The sequence below is a fragment of the Saccopteryx bilineata genome, chromosome 2, assembly GCF_036850765.1.
Source record: "Saccopteryx bilineata isolate mSacBil1 chromosome 2, mSacBil1_pri_phased_curated, whole genome shotgun sequence".
In the NCBI taxonomy this organism is placed as follows: Eukaryota; Metazoa; Chordata; class Mammalia; order Chiroptera; family Emballonuridae; genus Saccopteryx; species Saccopteryx bilineata.
The window spans coordinates 272,272,262-272,299,223 of record NC_089491.1 but is presented as its reverse complement, the minus strand read 5'-3'; the positions used below and the strand labels follow the sequence as shown (position 1 = coordinate 272,299,223).

The 26,962-nt window shown below is 44.4% G+C and overlaps 1 protein-coding gene across 1 annotated transcript; it reads left to right on the top strand.

The window, feature by feature from the left end:
• The first annotated feature begins 625 nt into the window (after positions 1-625).
• On the top strand, positions 626-25,103 carry ZCCHC8 (zinc finger CCHC-type containing 8). Its single transcript, XM_066260671.1, has 14 exons — positions 626-951; positions 2,292-2,334; positions 4,323-4,397; positions 6,879-6,984; positions 9,918-9,995; positions 14,078-14,181; positions 14,313-14,378; positions 14,940-15,000; positions 15,479-15,621; positions 16,685-16,827; positions 19,673-19,794; positions 21,903-21,989; positions 22,236-22,359; positions 23,755-25,103. The coding sequence occupies exons 1-14, from the start codon at positions 747-749 to the stop codon at positions 24,489-24,491; spliced, it is 2,094 nt and encodes a 697-aa protein (XP_066116768.1). The 5' UTR covers positions 626-746; the 3' UTR covers positions 24,492-25,103.
• The last annotated feature ends 1,859 nt before the right edge of the window (positions 25,104-26,962 follow it).

Below are 26,962 nucleotides of genomic sequence, written 5' to 3'. Positions count from 1 at the left end.
GACAAATCTAAAATAGTCTAATGTAGCTAGTTTTTGATGAAAAAGTGAAACAAGCCTAATAAACTGAAGTATCTTGTCGGAGATCAGGAAGGTAGTCTGTGGCAAACTTGGAGTTCCAATTCTCTCGTTGCTGTGTGGCGTGCATACCAGAACCTGCGATAAACCATGCGTTGTGGTCTAATTTTTCAGCCTTAGATGCCTAACAAGGACTACCCACATGGTGTTTTTAAAATTATTACCATTGATTTTAGAGAGGAAGGGAAGACATTTGTTTATTGTTCCACTTAGTTGTGCATTCATTGGTGCTTCCTCTATGTGTCCTCACCTGGGATTGAACCCACAACTTCGGCAGTGGAGACGACCCTCTCTAACCAGCTGAGCTATCTGGCCAGAGCCTATTTTATTTTAACACATTCTAATTTACAACAGCTTGGTTAACGTTTAAAAAAGGACCAATCCCAGTATGCAATACAACAATGAGCGAAGTTCTTAAGAACTACATATCCCAGTATGCCACGCTCCCCAGCACTCTCGGAAGTGGGTATGGCGGCCGCCATGGCATCCTAGGAGTTGTAGTCTCTCAGGACTGGCCCGCCCCTTGTGCAGCTTCCGCGGCCTACGTTCAAGAAGAAAACCCTCCAGGGTGGCTCAACGCCCGAGAGAGAGGTGCCGCCCTATAACCTTCGCCCCCGACCCGGGTGGCCCGCTCCGCCTCTCCTCGATTATTCCCCCCCCCCCAGCCCAACATGGCGGCGAGCGTGGATTTTGGCGATTTAGAGCTGTTCGAGGCATTTGACCCCCCAGAGGAGTCGCTCGCCAAGCCCGTTCACACGCGCTTCAAGGACGACGACGGTGACGGCGACGGGGAGGACGAGAACGGGGCTGGCGACACGGAGCTGCGGGAGCAGCTTCGGCAGTGCGAGGACACCATCGAGCAGCTCCGCTCCGAGAATATCCTTCCCGCCCGCTAGGCCGGGTGGCCCCGGCGGGATCCGGGAGCCGGCTGCTGGGTGACGTGCCCAGGAGGGCACGGGCGGAAATTCCACGAGGGCCGGGGTTCGACGTCATGTTCTCTCGCCCCAGCGGCGGGCTGGGAATCGGGGGCTCGGGTTGCATAAGCCGCCCTGGAGGTCGGGGCGGGGGGGGGCGGATGGCCTCGCCGCTCCCGGGATCCGTGTCCCGGACTCGCTGCGCTCCCATCACTCATTCTGGGGCCGTTGTGTTAGGGTCATTTGCAGGCTGTTGCAACTGTTCGAGTGTAGTCTGTTGTGGGTTTTTTTGTTTGGTTTTTTTAGGCGTCATTATCCGATTTCATTATTTTGTAGCCCAGCTCAAGTTGCTGCAGCCCTTGACAGTTGTGTATGGATTTATTAGGAGATACTGGATACTTAGATTTTTGGCGTAGACTTTTTATATTTTATTTGTTTTGGGCTGGGCAGAAGCCAGTGGACCTTGGTTGTCGAGTTGGGAGCCTTGAGGATTCGAGGGACGCAAAAAAGAGACATGGTTCGTTGCTTGATTGGGATTAGGGGTTCATTTTCAAGTTTTTTTCCGCTTTGAAAATCGCTTCCTAAGGGAAGGTGCATGGCACAGCTTTAGGGAAAACGCACTAAATGTTTTCCATTTGGCTGTAGTTCCAGGTTGAGCAGTCTTTCTAGCAAGAGTGGTCAGTGTGTCTATTTACAGTCCTAGGGTGTTTTTGGTTTTTTGGGTTTTTTTTACTTTATATAGATAATTTTGGTTCTGGTAGTTTTCCTTTTAGAATTGGTAAAGACCCCTGAAAGCGATTGGTAAATTACCTTTGAAGGTTTCAAAGTCCGTTGTCTTTTTCATGATGCCTTTTTCCTCTATCTGTTGTTATGAAAAATTTCAAACTACAGAGGAGTTGAAAGTATGCTAGATTCTACAGTCGTTAACAGTTTGTTATTCTGCGTTTACTTGATCACATAGCGTGATGCTTTTTTGCCTTGGAAATTTTTCTTGAGTGTTTAACTTTTGACCGGGCACCGTTTGAATAACGTTTTTGGTCTCTTAGTGTGTTTTGAGCTACAGGACAGTATCTTATCTTCGTAATGTCTATGCTGGAAGGGATGAAAATTCTGTTTTAATATTTAGGTCCATAAATGCCTAGCCCTGCAACAAAACAGAAGCTCACAGTAAGTGTGTGATCTTCAAAACAGTTGCGTGTCTTTTACAGCATATAACGTTCAGACACCAAAAGTGATGGTAGTTGAATTTTATGATCTTCATGAATGTTTAATGAGGGCTTATACTCCTTAACACATAATAACATCAAGAACTTAAAAGAAAGTTGAACATTCTGACTCGACCAAGGTATGAAAATCTTGAAATTACACAATAATTGTTCATTATTATATTTTATCTTGATATTGATATGTAATTGCAATTTTTTTATAAAAAGGATATGTAGGATTTTTGTATCATTTTTATTTGTTCAGCCTACTCCGAAGAAATCAGAGTAATGATCCTTTATTTTTAACTTTTTTTTTAATCATTTTTTTAGAGATTTTATTTATTCATTTTAGAGAGAAGAGAGAGAGAGAGAGAGACAGAGAGAGAAGGGAGGGAGGAGCAGAAAGCATCAACTCCCACATGTGCCTTGACCAGGGAAGCCCAGGCTTTCGAACCGGTGACCTCAGTGTTCCAGGTCGATGCTTTTACCCACTGCGCCAGTGGGGGTAAAAGTTGAATTCTTATAACTATGTACATTAAACTGATGTATCAGGTGAAAATATTTGTGAGACAATCCAGAAAATTTTGACTTAACATAACTTAATGGTTTCATCCTTACTTTGGAACCATCAAAAGTTTCTCTTTTTATCCAGTAAACAAACCTTCTGTTTGTTTGTTTTTTACTTTGTATGAAATTTTTCAAAGAACATGGGAAGAGTATAACCAATACCCCTTTTTTTCAGTCCTTACAGTAATAATTAGTATTTCGCCATATTTTGTTCTAATCTCATACCCACATTTCACCCCCAATAATTTAAAGTGTCTTTTAAAAAAACGTACTTTGTCTGCATAACCACACCACCATTATCACACCTAGTAATTGTCATGATTTCCTTGATAACATCCCCAACCTCAGTACCTATTCAAATTTCCCCAGCTGAATGTCTTTATTCAAACTGGACTCCAACCAAAGACCATGCAATTACATGGGGTTTATAAAACTGGATGGTATTTTTAAAAACTGAAGTTGGCTCCAACAGAAACAAGCCTCTGAACCTGTTCATAGTTTAATTTTATTTCTCTTCTTGAGAACAATTCTAGCTATAGACAATGTATTTCACAGGCTGTCCAGATAGAGGAGTGGGAGGCAGGTGAGGGGAGTCATCAGCGAGTCAGCTGGTCCAGGGTTACCGGAGGTTATATTGCAGGTTTCCAGTCTGCATCCCAGTTCCGTTTTTTTTTATTATTTGAAAGTCAAATCCAGAACAGTATGCTTTTTATGTCTCTGCTTTAGAAGAACCTTGGATTTGAGATATTGAGTGCAATGTGCTCTGCCCTTCAGAAAGAACCTAGCCATGTATCTATACAGTGTTTTATTTTTCTCATATAGGTCCAAGCCAGATCCACTGATTCCTTTAGCAATAAATATACTCTCATAACCTGCTGGTTTATCCAAGCCCTCCCTCCCCTCCCCAGTGGGTAAAGAAACAATCATTAAATATTTTGGTTGAAAACTGAGAGGTTAACTGTAGTTTTTCATGTTTTGTGAGTTTTTTTAATGTTATATAAAGAATACCTCTAAAACCATTAAAGTAGGTAAAGTGGTGAAACAGATTTTTTTTTTTAAAGTTTAGTGAGAGGTAGGGAGGCAGAGAGACTCCTGCATGCACTGTAACCAGGATCCACCCCCAAGCCCACTACGGAGTGATGCTCTACCTGTCTGGGGTGTTACTCTGATGCTCAGCAACTGAGCTCTAAGTTCTTAGCCTTTGAGGCAGAGGCCATGGAGCCATCCTCAGCGCCCAGGGCCAACTTGCTCAAACCAATCGAGCCATGGCCACCAGAGGAGAAGAGGAGGTGGGTAGAGAAGCAGATGGTCATTTCTTCTGTGTGCCCTGACCAGAAATTGAACCTGGGACATCCACGTGCCAGGCGGATGCTCTCCTGCTGAGCCAGCCAACTAGGGCCTGAAACAGATTTTTCTTGAGAAAACTGGAGTTCTTTATGTTTCTTGATTTTCCTTGTATATGATCCTTGGTACTTAAGAATTATATAGATTTTCTGTTTATATGTACTTGCACAAGTTTTATTTTAACTCCTCTAAGAATATGTTTTAACTTCTCTTTTAGTGGAATATTGGTGGACGACACTAAGTTAGATGGACCTTTATTACAGATTCTCTTTATGAACAATGTTATTTCCAAGTAAGTCATTAATACATGTGTTTATGAAACAATGTCTTCTGCAAGAATGCTGTTTTCATTTGTACTTATACCATCCTTATTCTTTTACTTAAATTTTACAGAACCCTGATGCAGAGCAAGGACATTATTAGTCATGTAAACTTGAATGTGAATCTGGTCTCTTACTTTCTACATAAGGGAACCTGGGCAGGTCACTGACTCTCTGCATACAGTTTCCTCACAGGAAAAAAGGATGTTAAGAGTAACTACCTCCTATACTAAGCAGCTATATGAGCACCTGTAAGAGCCCAATAAATAGCCTCTAATAAAAAAAAAAACACAACTAAACCTACCACACAACAATGTTAGCCATTTATCCCCCTACGTCAGGTTAACATTTTTCCTGTTGGCTGTCTTTAAAGCTTGCCCACGTGATATATTTTTTTAATATCGAAATGAGACCTTTGCAGAAAGCCTTCCAACTTGGGTCTCATATGTCAGGGCAGTCCTGCAGAGCTTGCTGGAGCATTCTGAAATGGTTTGAAGCTGTCCCTTCCTAAAGAATGGTTGTAGACGTTTTGGACAGTTGTCTGCCCCTCCTCAGGGGTCCCCAAACTACAGCCCGCTGGCCACATGCGGCCCCCTGAGGCCATTTATCCGGCCCCCGCCGTACTTCCGGAAGGGGCACCTCTTTCATTGGTGGTCAGTGAGAGGAGTACATTGACCATCTCATTAGCCAAAAGCAGGTCCATTGTTCCCATTGAAATACTGGTCAGTTTGTTGATTTAAATTTACTTGTTCTTTATTTTAAATATTGTATTTGTTCCTGTTTTTTTTTTTTTTTACTTTAAAATAAGATATGTGCAGTGTCCATAGGGATTTGTTCATAGTTTTTTTTATAGTCCGGCCCTCCAACCGTCTGAGGGACAGTGAACTGGCCCCCTGTGTAAAAAGTTTGGGGACCCCTGTCTTAGGTGCTGAGCAAGGTGAAGAAGGAAGAGGGAACCAGATAGAGAGTGTTTGTTACCTGTGGGGCGGGGCCACTTCCTTCATTGTCTCAGCAGGAGGGAAACCTGAGGCTCTGAGGGTGGGGATGCTGGGTGGTGAGTGTAGCACAGCTGGGCTCCAGCCTTGTGTCACCCTGAGAACCGGCACCGACTGGAGCTTACCTGGTGTTTCACCTGCAGAAATCTTAGAAGGTCAGGGCTGAAGAGGCTTGACAGCTCCTCAGGGCTGGGAAGAGGCAGGTGGCTGCCCAGCTGAGGCCTGTGGGCTGGGCTCCCTTGGCTCCTCCTGGAATGTTCAGTGAAGGTGGTTCTTTTTTTTTTTTTTTTTTTTTTTTTTCCCATTTTTCTGAAGCTGGAAACAGGGAGAGACAGTCAGACAGACTCCCGCATGCACCCGACCGGGATCCACCCGGCACGCCCACCAGGGGCGATGCTCTGCCCATCCTGGGTGTCGCCATGTTGCGACCAGAGCCACTCTAGCGCCTGAAGCAGAGGCCACAGAGCCATCTCCAGCGCCCGGGCCATCATTGCTCCAATGGAGCCTTGGCTGCGGCAGGGGAAGGGAGATACAGAGAGGAAAGCGCGGCGGAGGGGTGGAGAAGCAAATGAGCGCTTCTCCTGTGTGCCCTGGCCGGGAATCGAACCCGGGTCCTCCGCACGCTAGGCCGACGCTCTACCGCTGAGCCAACCGGCCAGGGCCTTGAAGGTGGTTCTTGATCTGGAAAGCTCGAGAAAGTAGACCTCAGTAGTTTTTCTTGCTTTGCATTTTGGGTGTTTTTTTTTTCCTCCAGTTTAACATTTATATAACATTTCCTTATATGTGCATGGAAGAGTCTCTGGGACGAGGATGTGGAAGAACCAAGTGCATTGGTTGTCTTTGTGTGGCAGAAATGGGCGGCCAGATGGGGCGGGAAGGAGGTTTTTCTTTACGTAACCCTTTTACTTCTTTGGGGTGTCAACCACTTACTGTATTTCCCCATGTATAAGATGCATCTTAATTTTGGGGCCTGAAATTTGAAAAAAATATATTATATAAAGTTATTGAACTCAAGTTTTATTCATCATAAGATTCATACAACTTCTCATCAAGCACAAAAAAGCAAGAAATGCAAGTTTAAAAAATCTACAACCACTGTATAAGACACACCCAATTTTTAGACCCCAAATTTTTCAAAAAGGAGCGTGTCTTATACATGGGGAAATACAGTACATGGATTATGTATAAAAGTTAAATGCATACAATTCATAAATAAAACCCATGTACTCTTAGTGCACACATTTGCCAACTGTTCTATGCCAAGCCCTGTATTAGGTTGTCATAATTGTTTTGTTAACTTGACAACAAAGGGTGGATAGATCCTGGAGTGTTACAGAGAGTCCATCATTTGATGAACCTGAAAAACAAAGAAACAAAAGTTACAGGAGACATAATGAAAATGTATTAAGACCATAAGTAACTCTGTCTTAGTTCTGACCCTTTTGTGCTCTTGTGCAGGCAATATCATCAAGAAATAGAGGAATTTGTATCAAATTTAGTAAAACGATTTGAGGAACAGCAGAAAAACGATGTGGAAAAGACTTCCTTTCATCTTTTGCCCCAGGTATTTCGAACTCTAAGAGACTTGAAGATTAGTAGGTGATGCTTCTCACTGCTAATTAGTAGGCCACCGGGGTCCTCTTGAATAGAAACCAGAGTGATGAAGATGGCTCCGCTCCCCTCCTTCAGCCGGCTTCTTTCTCCGCAGTCCACCCGGTGCAGCTGCAGAGGGTTCTGTTGGGTTGTGGCTCCTTTTCCCACGGGTCATAGACCTGGTTACATTCAAGTTTTTTATTTCCTAACTTGGATCCGTGCATTTGTATAGCAAATTAACTTTAGACAAAAAAAAAAAATGTATTTCTGAGGTTTATAAAATATGGATTCTTTTTTCTAAAACCACTACTTCATATGCTGCCCTGTTTTTTCCCCCCTCTATGTGTTTAAAAAAAAAGTGCCCAAAGAAATCTGAGAAATTTCACTATGTGAAAATTAGAGCATGAATTTATGTTTTAAAAAATCAGTTATTGGCCTTGGCCAGTTGACTCAGTGGTAGAGCATCAGCCCAGTGTATGGAAGTCCCGGGTTCGATTCCTGGTCACTGCACACTGGAGAAGTGCCCATCTGCTTCTCCTTCCTTCCCTCCCTTCTCTCTTCCCCTCCCGCAGCCATGGCTCAAATGATTTGAGCACAGTTGGCCCTGGGCACTGAGGATGGCTCCATGGACTAGGCCTTAGGCACTAAAATAGCTTGGGTTACGAACTGCAGCCCAGGCAGGCATAGCATCGCCTAGTAGGGTCTTGGTGAATCCTGGTCAGGGTGCATGTGGGAGTCTGTCTTTGCCTCCCTGCCTCTCACTTAATTTAAAAAAAAATCAAGCTTGACCAGGCAGTGGTGCAGGGGATAGAGCGTCGGGACTGAAGACCCAGGTTCGAGACCCCCGAGGTTGCCAGCTTGAGCGCAGGCTCATCTGGTTTGAGCAAGGCTCACCAGCTTGAGCCCAAGGTCGCTGGTTCGAGCAAGTAGTCACTCGGTCTGCTGTAGCCCCCCAGTCAAGGCACATATGAGAAAACAATGAACAACTAAGGTGTCACAACAAAGAATTGATGCTTCTCATCTCTCTCCCTTCCTGTCTCTCTGTCCCTATCTGTCCCTCTGTCTGACTCTGTCACATACAAAAAAATCAATCATGTTTTCTGGGCTTTTTTAAAATTAGAAATTAAGGTAAGTAGAGTCTCTCAAGTAAGAGTCTTTAACTGTTTATCCTCTGAGGTTGGAGAAGAGTATTCTGATTAATTAAATTTTTTAATCACCTTTAGTTTTCACCTATGGACAATTTTTTTTTTTTTTAATTTTTTACAGGGACAGAGAGAGAGGGATAGATAGGGACAGACAGGAACAGAGAGAGATGAGATGCATCAATCATCAGTTTTTCGTTGTGACACCGTAGTTGTTCATTGATTGCTTTCTCATATGTGCCTTGACCACGGGCCTTCAGCAGACTGAGTAACCCCTCGCTCGAGCCAGTGACCTTGGGTCCAGTGAGCTTTTTGCTCAAGCCAGATGAACCTGCGCTCAAGCTGGCAACCCCGGGGTCTCAAACCTGGGTTCTTCTGCATCCCAGTCCGATGCTCCGTCCACTGCACCACCACCTGGTCAGGCCCTATGGACAATTTTTAAAGATTTAAGAAATGGAAAATACACTTAACAATAAAACCATACTAAATGGTATTAAAGTTTTGATTCAAGAAACACTTGAGGCCTGACCTGTGGTGGTGCAGTGGATAAAGCGTCGACCTGGAAATGCTGAAGTCGCCGGTTCAAAACCCTGGGCTTGCCTGGTCAAGGCACATATGGGAGTTGATGCTTCCAGCTCCTCCCCCACTTCTCTCTCTTTGTCTCTCCTCTCTCTCTCTCTCTCTCTCTCTCTCCCTCTCCCTCTCCCTCTCCTCTCTAAAATGAATTAAAAAAAAAAAAAAAAGAAACACTTGAGAATTCTTTAGTGGCTTGAAGTTGGTGAAAGTTGTATTATTATTGACCAGTAATGTAAAGTTATATTTTTTAATCTTTCTGGTTATCTGATTGCAAGATAAATTAAAATCTACCTTGGCAGTTTTAAATGTTGAAAATTCCATAGTTAATATTCATTAACACAGAAGTTATAGTGTTTGCTAATGCTTCATAAGATGCTTTTTTATTTTTTTTAAAGATTTTATTGATTTTTAGCGGTGGGGGGACAGGAAGCATACAATTATAGTACTTCTCATATGTGCCTTGACTGGGCAAGCCCAAGGTTTTGAACTGGTGACCTCAGTATTCCAGGTCAATGCTGTATCTACTGAATTCTCACAGGTCAGGCAGAAGATGCCATTTTCTATATCTTTTTAAATTTTTAATTTCCTACTAGTGAGAATTTTTTCATAAGCATTCCTACATAGCTTGACTCACCTCACCCTAGTTATAACAATGAATTGATGTGGGGGTTTTTTTGTTGTTGTTTTGGGTTTTTTTGCATTTTTCCGAAGCTGGAAACGGGGAGGTAGTCAGACAGACTCCCGCATGCGCCCGACCGGGATCCACCCGGCATGCCCACCAGGGGGCGGTGCTCTGCCCCTCTGGGGCGCTGCTCTGCTGTATCCAGAGCCATCCTAGCGCCTGAGGCAGAGGCCACAGAGCCATCCTCAGCACCCGGGCCATCTTTGCTCCAGTGGAGCCTCGGCTGTGGGAGGGGAAGAGAGAGACAGAGAGGAAGGAGAGGGGGATGGGTGGAGAAGCAGATAGGCGCCTCTCCTGTGTGCCCTGGCTGGGAATCGAACCCGGGACTTCTGCACGCCAGGCCGACGCTCCACCACTGAGCCAACTGGCCAGGACCTGAATTGATGTTTTTATGTACCTTCATGGTATGTATTAGAAAGCAAAGTATGTTCAAATTGCTAATATTTTAATTTTAAAGTTAAAAATTGGTTATCCTTTGTAATCCTTGTTTCCCCTTTGTATTAGCCATCCAGTGTCATGCTGGAAGAGGACCAGAAAGGAGAAGAATCCTGTGCCGTTAAGAACAACAAGGAAGCTTTTAGTGTAAGTGTGGACGCTTCATCTTCGGCGTTCTGCAGACGTATGTTTCCTATCCTGTGTCAGTTGGGCAACACTTAAATAATCACACATTCTTTTATTATATTTGTTACAAACAACAATGTAGACCTCAACCTCTAAATACTATAGTTTTCCTTTAAATAACTGTTTTATTGTGACCTAGGGGCACATTAGGCATTGTCTGGAGGACTTTGTTTATGTCCTGACCAGCCTCTTTGTGTTTCTTTTCAAGAGCTTGGAGGAAGGCACAGAAAGCATGCTTGTGGAACTTAGGAACGGTTGAAGCTGAGAGGGACAAATAGCTAATTTAACAGATGGCAGATAGGAAGTTTAAGATGTTGCCGTACTGAAATAGGTGAAAACTATATAGAAGAAGCTTGGCAGGTGGACCTGGGGTTTGTAGGCCTTTCAGGACCTGTGCAGAACTTTACAGCGTCAGTGTGATGCAGTGGTGTGGTTTTGCAACTTACAGTTTTTTTTTAAAGATGATGTAATCCTGGATTCCGTTAAGGGAGGACCAGTTTTCATGTTTATTCAGTATTGTGCCCCACTGATTAGCCACTGTTTTCAAGACATGAGGCTGCTGGGATGAGGAAGAGTCCACACATCTTACTGAGAAGATTTACAAGGGGTGTCGTCACATCTCTGCAAATGTGAAAAGGGCTGTCATTTACAAAGGTGTCATTTTAGATCACCCCTTCTAGTTCCAAGTGGCAGAACCAGGCCCAGTGATTGGATTGAGAACAAAGAGACACATTTCAGTACATCATTTACTAAATGAGAATTTTCGTCAGGCAAGTAGTTTGTCTTGTTTTGTTTTGGGGTTTTTTTTGTGTGTTTTTTTTTTCAGAGACAGAGAGGGATAGACAGGGACAGACAGACAGGAACGGAGAGACGAGAAGCATCAATCATTAGTTTTTCGTTGCGCGTTGCAACACTTTAATTGTTCATTGATTGCTTTTTCGTACGTGCCTTGACTGTGGGCCTTCAGCAGACCAAGTGACCCCTTGCTGGAGCCAGTGACCTTGGGCTCAAGCTGATGAGCTTTTGCTCAAGCCAGATGAGCCCGCACTCAACCTGGGTCTTCCGCATCCCAGTCCGACGCTCTATCCACTGTGCCACTGCCCGGTCAGGCTGTCTCGTTTTTTAAAAAAGTGAATTCTGTGTTACTGCAGTCAGAGACTGAGATGTCATTTGGGTGCTTGAAAAGATCTCTGAATTTGAACTGCATCAGTTTTGATTTCCCTTCTAAACTGAGGTTCTGGGATTGAAAGTGGGGCCTGCCTGGTGACTGAATCTTGCTCATTTGTTAATTTTGTTCTTTAATAAATACTTATAGGCCCTGGCCAGTTGGCTCAGCGGTAGAGCGTTGGCCTGGCGTGCAGGGGACCTGGGTTCGATTTCCGGCCAGGGCACATAGGAGAAGCGCCTATTTGCTTCTCCACCCCCACCCCCTCCTTCCTCTCTGTCTCTCTCTTCCCCTCCCGCAGCCAAGGCTCCATTGGAGCAAAGATGGCCAGGGCACTGGGGATGGCTCCTTGGCCGCTGCCCCAGGCGCTGGAGTGGCTCTGGTCGCAGCAGCTCGACGCCCCGGAGGGGCAGAGTATCGCCCCCTGGTGGACAGAGCGGCGCCCCTGGTGGGCGTGCCGGGTGGATCCCAGTAGGGCGCATGCGGGAGTCTGTCTGACTGTCTCTCCCCGTTTCCAGCTTCAGAAAAAAACAAACAAATAAATAAATAAATACTTATAAATGTTTACTGAATGCCCCTATAAATCACAGACTGGTCTTGGTTCCAGGGACATAATAATGAAAAAGTAAAATAAAAACAGGCAAGTCCCTGCCCTTGCTGAGTGACATTCTGCTGGGGGCAGGCAGTGGTCTGAAGAAAAAGAAAGCATGCTAAGGAGTTGGTCACTGAGGGTATTTGGTTTGTGCAGAGTATTTAGTGACAGCTCTCTGAGACAAGGCCTGAGTAATGGAGGGAGGGAGCCCAGTGGCTGCTGTGCGAAGGGGCGGGGTGGGAGGAGTGGGAGCCCTGAGGCAGAAGCAGCCCACATTGTCTCTCGCTCACTAGTAAGGATGCTATTACTCATTCTTTTTGCAGATAAGGAAACAGGCAGGGAAACTAAGTTACCTGCTGGAGGTCCCTTAGCTAATAAGCAGTGAAGCCAGGGTTCGGATCCCTGCCTCTTGAGTCCCCAGTGGTGATCTGAATCCTGCCATCGCCTTACAGATCGTAGTAAGGACTTTGGATTTTGCTCCAAGTGAGATGAGAAGCCATGAGAGGGTTTTAAATTGAAATGTGACGTGGTGTAACTTGAATTTTTGAAAAAAGTGGCTCTCTGTGAAGGAGTCTGCAGCGGCCTGCATGTGGAAGCCAGAAGCCAGTCAGGAAGTGGTTCTGCCCATCTCAGGCGGGGGAAGTGACTTCGTCAGCGGAGATGGTGGTGGCAATAGGACGTGGTCTCTAACCTGCATATACAGTACTTCGGAAGTGGAACTGGTCAGATATGTTGAGGACTGAGTGTAGACTATGAGAATGCAAGCAGAATGAGTTCGGTGCTTGTCTGGCGCCACTGGGAGACCATCACTGCCTTTCTGGGATGGGAGAGACCCGAAGCAGGAGCAGGTGCAGGGGGACAGAAGGCTGATGCAGTCTTAAATAGCACGTCTGGGAAAGCTGTCAGGTTGGCACTTGCATAAACAAGACGAGTTCGGGAGCTGTAAGAACCAGACCTTGGGGTTGTCAGCATCTAAGTTATGTTTCATACTGTGGGCGTGCAATCTCCTGGAGAGTGAACATGGAGAGGTAGCCCTGCAGAACATGGAGATGGGGAGCATCGCGCAAAGAAGACTGGGAAGAAGGCTAGGGGAGGAAGATGTTCTAGAAAGAAGTGGTGTCAGTTGTTGCTGATAGGTTGAGACGAACACAGAACTGGCTGCCAGATTAGCTGCGTGGGGGTCACGGGGGAGCTCCATTGTCAGCTTGGTGCATAATGTTAGGAACAAAAACAAGCCTTTCTGGTCACATTTGAGAAATATCAGTGTCATTTTAATTTTTTTTTTAATTGGGAGAGGGAAAAGAAAGAAAAGAAAAGAAAAGAAAAAGACAAAAGGCAAGGGGACTGTTCTAAATTAAAGGGTACTGAAAGACTTAATGTTAACGTGTATGTGCAACATGTGAACCTTAATCAGGTCCTAGCTTGGGAGGAGGGAAGCACTACGAGGCCTTCCGGGTACAGCTGGGGGAAATAGAATATAGATTGGAGATGGGTGATATTAAGGAGTTAATGATTTCCTTGTGTGACAATGGTATTGTGGTTTGTAGGAGAATGTTCTTATTCTTAGAAGGATCGTACTAATGTACTTTGGGGCAAAGCACCATAAAAATCTAAAGCTAGAAACCAGTTAGGAAGTTATTGGGTTCATCTCAGGCAAGAGAAGTAAATGGCTGAGTCTGTGATGGTAGTGGTGGTGACTTCCTTTGTTTAAATGGCTCAGTAAAGTAAGTGTGCCTAAAAAATAAAATAACTAAAAGGTAAGTGTGAGAGACCTTGCACATACAAAAATGTCGATTGACAATTGTTAAAACTAGATGGGGAGAGCACATGGGTGTTCCTTATAAAATGTCTTTGACTCTTTTGTGTGAAATTTAAAAAAAAACATTGGAGGGAAGAGAAAAGACTGGGAGGAAAGGAAATGAGGTCAGTAAATATAGATAATTCTTCTGAGAGTCTTGCTGCAAGGGAAGCAAGGAAGTAGGGAACTAACTGGAGGAAAAGGTTGAGAGTCGCTGGCAGTTTTTGTTTTTTAAGTCTGGAGAGGATGCAGCTAATAGTAATGATCCAAAGAGAGGAAAAACTCAGTGACTGAAGCGACACAGGGAAGGTTAAAGATGTAGCTTTCACGTGGACTTCAAAATCTGGCTTCTTTAAACTAGGGAATTGATTGTTTCTAAGTGTTGCATCTGAAATAAATTGTTAAAACAATTCATCGTAGTCTTACTTGACTTACTGTCTTTTCTTTTCCTACTTCAATAGCAATATTTTTTGACTTGTTTTCTGCAGGTTGTAGGAAGTGTGCTGTATTTTACTAATTTTTGCCTCGATAAGTTGGGGCAACCGCTACTAAATGAAAACCCTCAGCTTACCGAAGGATGGGAAATCCCCAAGTATCCTACATAGAGTGAATGAAGATCTTTTATGCGTCTTGCTATTCAGTTCACCTTGTAAAAAAAAAAAAAAAAAAAAGTACCAAATTTTGCAGACCATGATAACTGTTCCTTAATAAAACTCACTAAAGGTACCAGCAAGTCTTCAGCCACATTGTTTCTCTAGAAGGGCAAGAAATACAAGTAAAGGCAAAAAGGTTTGTGTGGGGAGCTGTTTTTATTCTCTTCTTTTTTATTTTTTTAACCAAATCATAAACTTTTAGGTTGAAAAGTTAATATTATTTATTCCTGGCTTACTAGAAATAAATTGCAGGTTAAGCTGTTATTTTAATATATTGACCTGTATTAAAACGGTTAGATTGATCATGTTTACCAGAATTCATTGGTTCGTGCCTCCTGTGTCTGGGTGGGTGGAAAGGTTTAACCATTGCTGTCGATGTGATTGCTGTCTGAAAATGATCAGCCCCTTTCTGTGCTGCCCAAAGAAAATCTGATCTGTTTGCCTCATTCTTCTGGGACTAACCACTGACAAAACTCGGAGGTGACAGATCAGGCGGGAACGTGGGGTTCTTGGTTAAAAGATCTGTTGGTTTAAATCACTACTTACGGGGGGTGAAAGTATACCCGCTGCAGCTCTTAGTAATCTGGTCTACATGCTATCTGTTCTCTGATACACTTGCTGTCTCCTCTGGGATTGTACTGATTTGCTTTTATCTTTTCATTTACATTGTGAAAATCTTTGTTTTTTGACCAAATAGGCCAAAGCCTCACTGTTTCAATTGTGGTTCTGAAGACCATCAAATGAAAGATTGCTCAATGGTAAATGTTTCTCCTATAAAAAAATATCTTTGAACCAGAGCTTGTTAGTGTTGTCAACGTATTTATGGCGTTGTGTGTGTGTGATATGAAGGAACTTTGTGTATTAATTTCTTGTCCTGGAATTTGAAATCTTTTCAAATTTGTACTTATATTTGAAAGCATTCGATTTTTAAAAAAAATTTAGTATAGTCCTCTGTATTTGAGATCAGTGCAACATTATGGGAATTAATTTGTAGACACATTCTAAAAACTTGATTTATGTTATGGTAATACTGAGGGAGAAAAAGTGATTGCTTTTCTTTCTTGCTTATTTTTCTAAAATAGTCACTGTCTTTGTGCTTGTTTCTTACACATTAAAACTGAAATAATCCATTTGCTTGACCTAACCATGCTTGCTCGACAGTGCTCGTATTTATTTAATCTCTGAACTATTTCTAAAGTGCCTGACAACATTCTTTTCAAACATGCTACAATTTAGCCCCGGAACGCCGCTCGAATAAGTGAGAAGAGGAAAGCATACCTGGAGGCCTGTGGGGAGACGAACAACCAGAACTTTCAGCAGCGCTACCATGCAGACGAAGTCGAAGAGAGGTTCGGACGGTTCAAGCCGGGAGTTATTAGGTACCTCTTGTCAGTTTACCGTACAGTGTCACTTCTGTTTCCCCAGTGTTTGAACCAGTCTGTGTATTTAGGGTAATTAGCATTATCAGTATATAAGTTTTCTCTAGCAAGGCTCTAGATAATACACCTCAATTCATTTGAAAATGTTCATTGAGCCTGACCAGGTGGTGGCGCAGTGGATAGAGCATCGGACTGGGGTGCGGAGGACCCAGGTTCAAGACCCCGAGGTCGCCAGCTTGAGCGCGGGTTTATCTGGTTTGAGCAAGGCTCACCAGCTTGAGACCAAGGTTGCTGGCTCAAGCAAGGGGTTACTCAATCTGTTGTAGCACCCCCCACCCCACCCCCGGTCAAGGCATATATGAGAAAGTAATCAATGAACAACTAAGGCGTCTCGCAACGAAGAATTGATGCTTCTCGCCTGACCTGTGGTGGCGCAGTGGATAAAGCGTCAATCTGGAAACGCTGAGGTCGCCGGTTCGAAACCCTGGGCTTGCCTGGTCAAGGCACATATGGGAGTTGATGCTTCCTGCTCCTCCCCCCTTCTCTCTCTCTCTCTCTCTCTCTCTCTACCCTCTCTATAATGAATAAATAAAATCTTTAAAAAAAAAAAAAAAAAAAAGAATTGATGCTTCTCATCTTTCTCCCTTCCTATCTGTCTGTCCCTTTCTCTGACTCTTTGTTCGAGATCTTTTTTTTATTTAAGATTTTATTTATTCATTATAGAGAGGAGAGAGAGAGAGAGAGAGAGAGAGAGAGAGAGAGAGGGGGGGAGGAGCAGGAAGCATCAACTCCCATATGTGCCTTGACCAGGCAAGCCCAGGGTTTTGAACTGGCAACCTTAGCATTTCCAGGTTGACGCTTTATCCACTGTGACACCACAGGTCAGGCCCCTTTCTCTGACTCTTCGGGGAAAAAAATGTTCATTGATATTTTAACTATGGTTTGATAGGCACCATGCCAAACGCTATACAACGGAAAGAGTCAGTTTTAAAGCATTGGAATAGTGTGTGTTTTCATCCAAAAAGAAGTACAGTGTTTTTTTCCCTCTTTTATTTTTATTTAGTGAGGAACTTCAGGACGCACTAGGTGTGACGGACAAGAGCCTTCCACCATTTATCTATCGCATGCGCCAGCTGGGTTACCCCCCAGGATGGCTCAAAGAGGCTGAACTGGAGAACTCGGGGCTTGCGCTCTATGATGGGAAAGGTAATGTAGGTTAAATAAGTCAGCTTAAGTGTTACGTGGTTTTTTTCTCCATGAAAGTGTCACAGTAAAATGTGGTAGGAATGGCTAGTTTGTTTAGAATGTGCTGAGTTAACTAAAATAGATCATGATGGCATTTTCTTCGTTTTGCAATGATGGAACTAGAACTTCACTGAGAGTGATCAGATGGCTACCTGAACCTGCCCAGTGACTACCTAGGCCAGAGGACTAGCTCTTCAGCTAGTGCCCCTAGTTCTTGCCTTTCTCATTAATGGTAACAAATACACTCGGCAGTACCAGGAGACCTCTAAACATTAGAATACACACACCCTCTTATAATCTAGAATTTCTCTCAAGTATCTGCTCTAGAAAAACATTCACACATGTGCATAGGGAATGTTTGTGCGTGTGTTTGCACTGAATATGATATTGAAAAATTAAAAAGAACATGAAGGCCCTAAAGAAAGAAGGCTCAATAAACCATGGTGGGTCTACGCCAGGGGTCTCAAACTTGCGGCCCATGGGCCGCATGCGGCCCGCCGAACAATTTTGTGCAGCCCACAGACTAATCCACGAAGTTCAAAATATTTTGGATAAAATTAAGTAAGCCTAGGGGCCTACTTGTATTTTTCATTTCTCTAGCATCCTAGCTAGATATTAGCTTAGTTAACAGCAGTTGTGATGCGAACTACAGTTTCTGGTCATTTTGTGACACTGAAAAGTGTTGCGTAACAGTTGTCTTTTGTAGACCTAGTGCAGCCCGCCGAAAGGCTGTGATCTTGCTCTGCGGCCCACATGCTGAGTTGAGTTTGAGACCCCTGGTCTACGCTGTGGAATCCCTAGGATATCTAGAGTGGAATGAATATGTCTGAGCTAACATGGCAAAATCTTTGTAATCCCGGTATAGAGCAAGTGTCTGTGTTGCTTGCATACTGTGATGCCATTGATCTCAAACTTTTTTTTTCTTAAGTGAGAAGTGAGGAGGAGAGAGACAGACTCCCACATGCACCCCAACCAGGACCCATGTGGCAAGCCCTCTGGAGGGCAATGTTCTGGTAGCTCGGTTGATTGGCAACTGAGCTATTTTAGTGCCTGAGGTGAAACCATGGAGCCATCCTCAGCACCCAGGGCCAACTTGCTCAAACCATTCTAGCCATGGCTGTGGGTGGGAAAGAGAGGAGAGAGACAAGGAGAGAGAGAGAAGGTGAGGGGGAAGGGTGGAGAAGCAGATGGTCTCTTCTCCTGTGTGCCCTGACCAGTAATTGAACTGGGACTTCCACATGCCGAGCCAACATTCTACCACCAAGCCAACCAGCCAGGGCAATCTCAAAATTTTTTAAAAAACAAATCTACATGGATGAAACGGTGCCCTATGTTTTCTGTGAGGACTTGTTTATGTAAAATATTTTTACAAGATCTTGACCGAGAACTATCTAGATTTAGGGTTTAGACTCACAGAAGCCTTTCCTGACCTCCCATTCGCCCACCTGTCCTTCCAGTCTTTGTCACCGTGCCCGGTTTTCTTCATACCCTATCACAATTTATATTTATTTCTGTTTTACTTGAGTATTATCTATTTTCCCAACTGCATTGTAAGGTTTGTCATGGCTAAAACCATATTCATTTTATGCAGCATATTTCTACCATGTAGCACAGTGCCTGGCCTATAGCAGTGCCTGTAAATATATATAAATCTTTTTTTTTTTTTTTTTTTTGTATTTTTCCAAAGCTGGAAACGGGGAGAGACAGTCAGACAGACTCCCGCATGCGACCGACCGGGATTCACCCGGCATGCCCACCAGGGGCGATGCTCTGCCCCTCTGGGGCTTCGCTCTGCCGCGACCAGAGCCACTCTAGCGCCTGGGACAGAGGCCGAGGAGCTATCCCAGCGCCCAGGCCATCCTTGCTCTAATGGAGGCTTGGCTGCGGGAGGGGAAGAGAGAGACAGAGAGGAAGAAGGGGGGGGGGGTGGAGAAGCAAATGGGCGCTTCTCTTATGTGCCCTGGCTGGGAATCAAACCCAGGTCCCCCGCATGCCAGGCCAACACTCTACCGCTGAGCCAACCGGCCAGGGCCTATATATCTTTTTTTTATGAAATAAAAATCTCTGAACCAATACACAGAAAACATAACAATGTTTATCCATAACTGAGACAGGAAAAAGGATGGGGCTAAATCAATGAACAACTAAGGAACCGCAACGAAGAATTGATGTTTCTCATCTCTGTCCCTTCCTGTTTGTCCCTATCTGTCCCTCTCTCTGACTCTCTCTGTCTCTGCCACAAAAAAATAAAATAGCAATACTGCTGAAAAAAAAAAAAAAGAAAGAAAGAAAAAAGGATGGAGCTAAAGATTTTAGTTTTATATCGAATGTTCTAAATTTTTTAAAAAATTAAAACGTTTTGCCCTGGCTGGATAGCTTGGTGAGAGCATTGTCCCAAAGCACAGAGGTTGCCAGTTCAATCCCTGGTCAGGACACATACAGGAGCAGATTGATTTTCCTGTCTCTCTCTTTCTCCTTCCTTCCCTCCCTCTCCCCTTCTCTCGCTAAAATCAACATATAAAAATTAAACAAAAAGAATATTAGGCAGATCATAGGATCATTGTGAAATGGACTTTTAAGTAACCTATGGAAGATTTTCCAAAATGTTAAATATTTTATGAAAGTATTATGTCCACATTGTTTAACAGTTCTGAGCTAATGGTTCAGACATGCTGTAGTTAAAGCCATTCTCAACGTAATGCCCTTGTCATGAATATGAGCACTTCCCAAGGTCTACTTTTTGTCTGGAGAACGATTTTTGTTGGCATCTAGCAATATTAACCCTTTTGATGGTCTATAATAATAGACGGTGCTGATGGGGAAACAGAAGCTGGAGAAATACAGCAGAATCAAAACATCACTTACGACCTCTCGAAATTGGTAAACTATCCAGGTTTTAATATATCTACTCCCAGAGGAATTCCAGACGTAAGTATATTGTTTTTTATTCTTCTGAGAGATGTACAAATTGTTCAAAATGTTAGCTTGTGTAGCAATTACTGTTACATGAAGAAGTAAATGTGTTAATCAGTTGTTAGCCTGTTTAATTTCCTTTATGACTAGAATGTTAAGTGAAATCTTATATTCATTAAAAAATAAAACCTTTCCATAGGTTTGTAATTTATGCCTAAGAAAAGGAACTAAACTAGAGTGGTTAGATTCTGTAAATCTCAAGTTATTCTAAAACTTAAAAGATTTTTTTAAATGTGAGATGATTCTGAGACAGTATTATGAGTTTTGCAGAATTACTTGGGCAGTGAATTTCTGCCTTTGATAAATCTAAGTATATTATTATTCTTTTTTGTTGTCTTTCTTTCCTTTTTTCCCCCCTCAAAATCAAATCTCTCATCCTATATGAGTGAGAATGAGAATAGTTTCTACACTTACTTTTTCCCATTTTATCTTAGGTGTCAAAGTTCAACAATTAATATTGTTATGGTGATGGTAGTAGTGGTAATTTTTTTTTATAATTTTATTTAGACAATTAATTTTAACAGGGTGACATTGGTCAACTAGAGCAGTGGTTCCCAGCCCCCGGGCCATGGACCAGTACCGGTCTGTGGGCCATTTGGTACCAGTCCGCGGAGAAAGAATAAATAACTTACATTATTTCCATTTTATTTATATTTAAATCTGAACAATGTTTTATTTTTAAAAAATAACCAGATTCCCTCTGTTACATCCGTCTAAGACTCATTCTTGATGCTTGTCTCGGTCACGTGATATGTTTACCCGTCCCACCCTAAAGGCCGATCTGTGAAACTATTTTCTGACATTAAACCGGTCCATGGCCCAAAAAAGGTTGGGGACCACTGAACTAGAGTACATAGATTTAGAGAAGACATCTCCAGATCATTTTGACATTCGATTATGTTGTATACCCATCACCCAAAGCCAAATTGTCGTCCCTCACGTTTTGTTTCTCTTTATGCCCCTCCCCTTCCCCAACCCCTCCTTCGCCTCCCTTTCCCTCCCCCTGGTAACCAAGCAGTAGTATTTTAATTTTAAAAAATGCATAGGCCCCCCCTAGCTGGGTGGCTTCAGCGGATAAAAGCGTCATCCTGATGCACTGAGGCCGCAGGTTCTATCCCTGGTCAGGGCACTTATTTGAAGCAATTAAATGAGTGCACAACTGAGCCAACTCTGTGGAATAGCAAGTTGATGCTTCTCTCTCTCTCAAATCAATGGGGTGGTTTTTTTTTTTGTTTTTTTTTTTGTTTGTTTTTTTTTGAGAGAGACAGAGAGAGAGAGAGAAGGGGGAGGAGCAGGAAGCATCAACTCCCATATGTGCCTTGACCAGGCAAGCCCAAGGTTTCGAACCGGCGACCTCAGTGTTCCAGGTCGACGCTTTATCCCACTACGCCACCACAGGTCAGGCCGGATTTTTTTTTTTAATACATGGGTTATATTAAGGGCTAAATTGCATGGCTCAAGCTATCAGTGCCTCTGGAAGTAGATCCAAGACCCAGCCCACAGCAGAATCCCCTTGAGGTGCTTGTAGGAAATGCACATTCTTGAGGTCCCTCCCTACATGTAACTGATGTTGGTCCCTGGAATGCATGGGCTTAACAAGAGCCCAAAGCGGTTCCTAGTAGCAGTCACTGGTGAGTGTGCTCTTGGTGATGAGAGAGAAGCACTGAGGCTAAAGAGAAGTTCTCAGTTTGGAGGAGAGAACAGAAGGTAGACTACTCAAGCATGGGGAAACACGTCAGGAGAAACGAGCAGTGAGGGATTGGAGAGGGGCGGGCCCCAAGTCCCTGTCGCACTGCCTGTGACTTCTTTGCGCTGGAAGCAGGACATTTTGAGGTCAGGTGGTTCTGTCAGGTAATCTTCTAGTATTCAGTCCTAATTGTTCTGTAGGCAGAGTTGAGGTGTTTCCCCTTCAGAGTGCCATTATTTTCAGGAATTCCCCAAAAAAGGGAAAGTCCCATATGAAGTGGGAGTGTAATTGGAGGCCTCCCCTTTCCCTCCGAGTAGAATCTCAGAGCGTGATGCGTCCAAGCACATGCTCACTTTCCCTCTCTTCTGGCTGTCAGGAGTGGAGGGTGTTCGGCTCCATTCCGATGCAGGCCTGTCAGCAGAGGGACGTGTTCGCCAGTTACCTCACTTCAAACTTCCAAACGGTAAAGAGACTTCTGTGTCCCCTAGAAACGCGTGGCATGTATCTGCGGGGCTTTGTAGTGCATTGACATCCTCCTGTCTGTCTCGCTTTGTTTTGTGTAAGAACTCGCGCACGTTTCTGACGAATAAAAGCCAACGGGGGCAGCCACTCCCTAGACAAGCTCCAGCTTGGGCTGCATCCTGTTTAAGTGACAGGGTGGTGTTCCCGCTGCTGTTCGCGGTCTCACTGTACTGTGTTCCTCCGTCAGCCGAGCCAGCCGAGCGTGAGGTCCGGCCCCAAGAGGTCTTCATCCCAGACCAGCCCCGGCAGCCCGAAGAGGCAGAAGACGACGGGCAGCACAGCTGCACCTGCCGACATGGAGCTCGACTCGGGTAGGTTTCAGCTCGTGTCCCCCCTCACCGCCAAGTTAGAAGTAGGGAGGCCAACAGACAGACTCCAGCATGCCCACCAGGGGGCTATGCTCTGCCCATCTGGGAAGTTGCTCTGTTGCAACTGGAGCCATTCTAGCACCTGAGGAGGAGGCCATGGAGCTGTTCGTCCTTAGCGCCCAGGCCAACTTTGCTCCAATGGAGCCTTGGCTACAGGAGGGGGAAAGAGAGATAGAGAGAAAGGAGAGGGGGAAGGGTGGAGAAGCAGATGGGCACTTCTCCTGTATGCCCTCAGGGAATCGAACCCAGGACTCCACATGCTGGGCAGATGCTCTACCACTGAGCCAACCGGCCAGGGCTTATGTTTCGATTTCATTGAGAAGGTAGGACAGATTTGTATGCTCCTGAGTTCCCTTAGAAGAGGAAGCTCTTCAGGGGCCCCAACTCAATGTAAATCTTATCTTTTATCCTTGGAAAGTGGAGCATCAGCACTGTTACCGATCAGAGCTGGTTGGAAAACGAAGCATGGTGTGGGGCTAAGCGGCCAGCGGGCTGGACTCCTGAGTTAGGCAGACCTGGGCTCTCTAGTCACCTTGACCTGTCAGTCCTGGGCCTGGACTGCCCCCTGGGTGGGGCAGCGCTAGGAGACAAGCAGTGGGAATTGTCCCCTTTTAACCGCTCAGTCCATGAGGAAAAGGGGCAGAGCCACACCGAGCTCCCCTAGTTTTTCTTCCCAGCTGTTCATTCAGTAAGCCACTCCCACCCCCCAGGAAGGGGACCGCAGGGAGAATCTGTCCCCCTGGAAACCTCAGATGAAACGAAGGCCTTGCCCTTCGACTTCCCTGCTTTTTGTCTGACCTCTAGGCTGAATCATAAGGCCTGTGGTCAAGCAGGAAATGATGGTCCTTGTCAGCAGCTCTCTGGTGTGTCAGGACAGCTGTGCTCCCACCTTTTGTAGCCCCACCCCCACCCCCCAGTACCGACCACTGGGCCTTGGGGTTTCCCTCTGGTTCTACTGATGAGTAGTTTAGATTTGCCCCCAGAAGCCTCTGGAATGGATCAGAACTTCTAGATGAAATCCAAGGCCACTCTGAATCTGAGATCGAGTCTTTCCTCCTTGTGCTATTTCAGTCCCAGATTATGCCGCCCTGCTGGGCTCTGGGGAGCCTGCGGCCATTCCTCAGGGAAGTTACGTGGCAGTGTTAAGATAAATGTGTCTGCCGCCCCCCCTGGGTGGGTGGCTGGGGCAGAACCTCGTCCTGAGCACAGAGGTTGTGTAATCCAGTTTCCCCCTCAGGGCAGTTATTTTTGGCCACTGAGTCTCTTGAGTGCCCCTGAGTTCAAGGAATACATATGGTAAAGCCAAGTGCTGTGACAGCTTAAATTGTCTTGTTTCAGATGCGGATGGCCTGCATGAGTCCCCAGGCAGGGATGCTGCTCAGTTCCAGCCGCCACTGCCCCCTGGCCCTCCACTCCCCAGGAGCACACCACCACTGGTTCCCGGGGACTTGCCACAGGCCCGGACAGCGCCTGCCCCCATGGACGAGGACACGCTGACTCTGGAGGAACTGGAAGAGCAGCAGAGGCGGATCTGGGCGGCCCTCGAGCAGGCCGAGAGTGTCAACAGTGACTCCGACATTCCTGTCGACACACCTTTAACTGGGAACTCAGTTGCCTCTTCGCCTTGTCTGAACGAGCTAGAACTCGCTGTCCCAGAGGGACAGCCAGCTGAAAAGCAGGTGCCCGAGGAGCCCGAGGAACCGGACATGTGTACAAAGAATTCAGAAGTGGAACATTCCTCGAGTCCAGATTCAGACCCGACATTGCTTTGTCCAATGGACAAGGAAGAGGCTGCCCAGGTCGACTCCCAAGGCGCCCTTCTCGGTAATGGCGGCCTCGACTCACACTGTGACGTTAGCAATGGAGGCGGCCAGGAGACCCTCCATATGGACACCAGCCCTTCAGCAGCCACTAAACTCCATAGTCCTATCCCTGACATGAGCAAGTTCGCAACCGGGATAACGCCATTTGAATTTGAGAATATGGCGGAGTCTACTGGAATGTACCTCAGGATAAGAAGCTTGTTAAAGAACTCGCCCCGGAACCAGCAGAAGAACAAGAAGGGTTCTGAATGACTGCTCGACATCACTCCAAGACCTGTTGAATTAGTCTATATCTTTGTACTCTGGTCACTGCTAAGTGGACAGATAAAAACTGTCTTCCTCTTTGTCCCTCCCATGTTTAAAAATCTATCCAAGGCTTATTTGTGGCCTCAAGTCGGGCCTGTTTTAATGAATGGAAGGATCAGGCTTGCTGGTTTACTCTATTTTATTCTCACTGATAAAAACTCTTGTAAGTATGAGCTGACTTAGAGATAGTTTGTTAAGGTTTTATACTATTTTTGGATTGTGTGTGTCCGTCAAGAGTGGTGGTTTTTATCTGTCTTTTGTACCTCGTTTTCCCTTTCTACATTTTTGCTAATTATCCTGTATATAAGTTTAATATATCACTTTTTAAAAGAAAAAACCTCTAACAATTTAAATGCATATTTCAACTTCAACAACCAAATGAGACCAATCAGGGATGAGCAGCTTTATCCCGTTCAGGGTATTTTTGTAAGTGATTTACAGACATCAATTTTAATAACCCTTTTACTTTTTTTGTAACTTCATTCTTCATATAAGCTTGCAATACAGGTATGTTCCTCTTTGTGTACAAAGGTTTAATAAATTAGTTTTCACATGTAATCTAAGACTTTGAATACAAAAAAAGTGATTCACAGTTAAGTTAGTATGTAAAAAATCCTGTAAGTTTGGAAGTAAGTTACGTGATTGCAAAAAATTAGTGGAAATATAAAGGGGGGAAAGCAAAGGAAATGTAAAAAACTACTAATTTGGATGTTTTCAGTGGATTTCAGCCTTAAATTTAGAAGCAGCAGAATCTTAATCATTTTGAAAGCAGTGAATGGAGGGCAGCTAGCCTTTGTACAGAATTCTTCTAGACTTAGGCCCCAAGATAATTAATATTTGAAAGTAGACATTAAAAGTTGCTTTTGCCTGACTGGGCAGTGGTGCAGTAGATAGAGCGTCGGACTGGGATGTGGAGGATCCAGGTTTGAGACCCCCGAGGTCGCCAGCTTGAGCACTGGCTCATCTGGTTTGAGCAAGGCTCACCAGCTTGGACCCAAGGTCGCTGGATCGAGCAAGGGGTCACTCGGTCTGCTGAAGGCCCAGGATCGGGGCACATGCGAGAAAGCAATCAATGAACAACTAAGATGCCGCAATGAGGAATTGATGCTTCTCATCTCTCTCCCTTCCTGTCTGTCCCTCTCTCTGACTCTATCTCTGTCACAAAATAAATAAATTTTAAAAAGTTGCTTTTAATTGTCAGATCTAGAAGAGGCCTGAAACTTGTCATGTTGTCTCTAATGTGGAATGCTATATTACATCTTCATAGTTTTAGTTCATGACATTCAACTTTTAGGTGATTTTAACTATTAGTCTCAGGTAGTACACGGTGAGGCAAAAGTAGGTTAACAGTTGCTTGTATAGCAAAAACAATACAGTATTTAATAAATAATAATGCAAAAGTAAACTTACAACAGTGAACCTACTTTTGCCTCACCCTGTGTCATCCCTCTCTTAGGCCAGCAGAGGGAGCACATCACAACCATTCTGGGTTTCATCTTTGTTTTGAGACAGTTAAGTAATCAAATTTATTGTTACAGCCCGACCTGTGGTGGCGCAGTGGATAAAGCATTAACCTGGAACGCTGAGATTGCTGGTTCAAAACCCTGGGCTTGCCTGGTCAAGGCACATACGGAGTTGATGCTTCCTGCTCCTCCCTTCTTTCTCTCTCTCTCTCTCTCTCCTCTCTAAAATGAATAAATAAAGTCTTTAAAAAAAGGATGTAAGAAATCTAACTTCAAAAAAAAATTTAAAAAAAAATTTACTGTTACAAAGGGAAATTATATGAAAGAGGGAAGTTTCTTTCCAAGACCCTCACAGAACATGCTAGAAATTGAATAAAATGTTAAAGACTTTTGGCTTTTTTCTCTTGAGTTGAAATACAGAGTAAAAGTAATGTCTCTTGTTATTTTCGCATTTCTATTGGATAAATACATCGTGTGTATAACAGAAGGGAACTTCCGTGGCAGAGAGGCGCTCAAGGGACTTGTCGGGATTTAAGGAGTGGTTTATTGAGAGGCCTGTCTTCCCCTAACGGGCCTGCGCCCTGAGTCACAGATGTGGTTGTTTAGATGTCCCTCTCAGTGTTAACGTCAGTAGAGTCTTTGAACACCAGAGATACCCAACATCACTTTAGCCTGTGCCCCCCGGATGTCAGGCTAAGGTGTTTTTGTGCCTCACTCCATTACGCAATCAGCGTGTTAGGTATGTTTTGTTAACTTCATTTTTAGGCCTGGCCTGTGGTGGCGCAGTGGATAAAGCGTCATCCTGGAACGCTGAGGTTGCCAATTTGAAACCCTGGGCTTGCCTGGTCAAGGCAGGTATAGGAGTTGATGCTTCCTTCTCCCTTCTCTCTCTCTCTCTTTCTCTCCTCTGTAAAAAAAAAAAAAGAATAAATAAAATCTTTTAAAAAACCTTCA

Coding starts and splice junctions, on each gene's coding strand:
- ZCCHC8 (XM_066260671.1), top strand. CDS start 747: ATGGCGGCGAGCGTGGATTTTGGCGATTTAGAGCTGTTCGAGGCATTT. Junction 4,398..6,878: donor ATGAACAATGTTATTTCCAA/GTAAGTCATTAA, acceptor GCTCTTGTGCAG/GCAATATCATCAAGAAATAG. Junction 9,996..14,077: donor ACAACAAGGAAGCTTTTAGT/GTAAGTGTGGAC, acceptor TGTTTTCTGCAG/GTTGTAGGAAGTGTGCTGTA.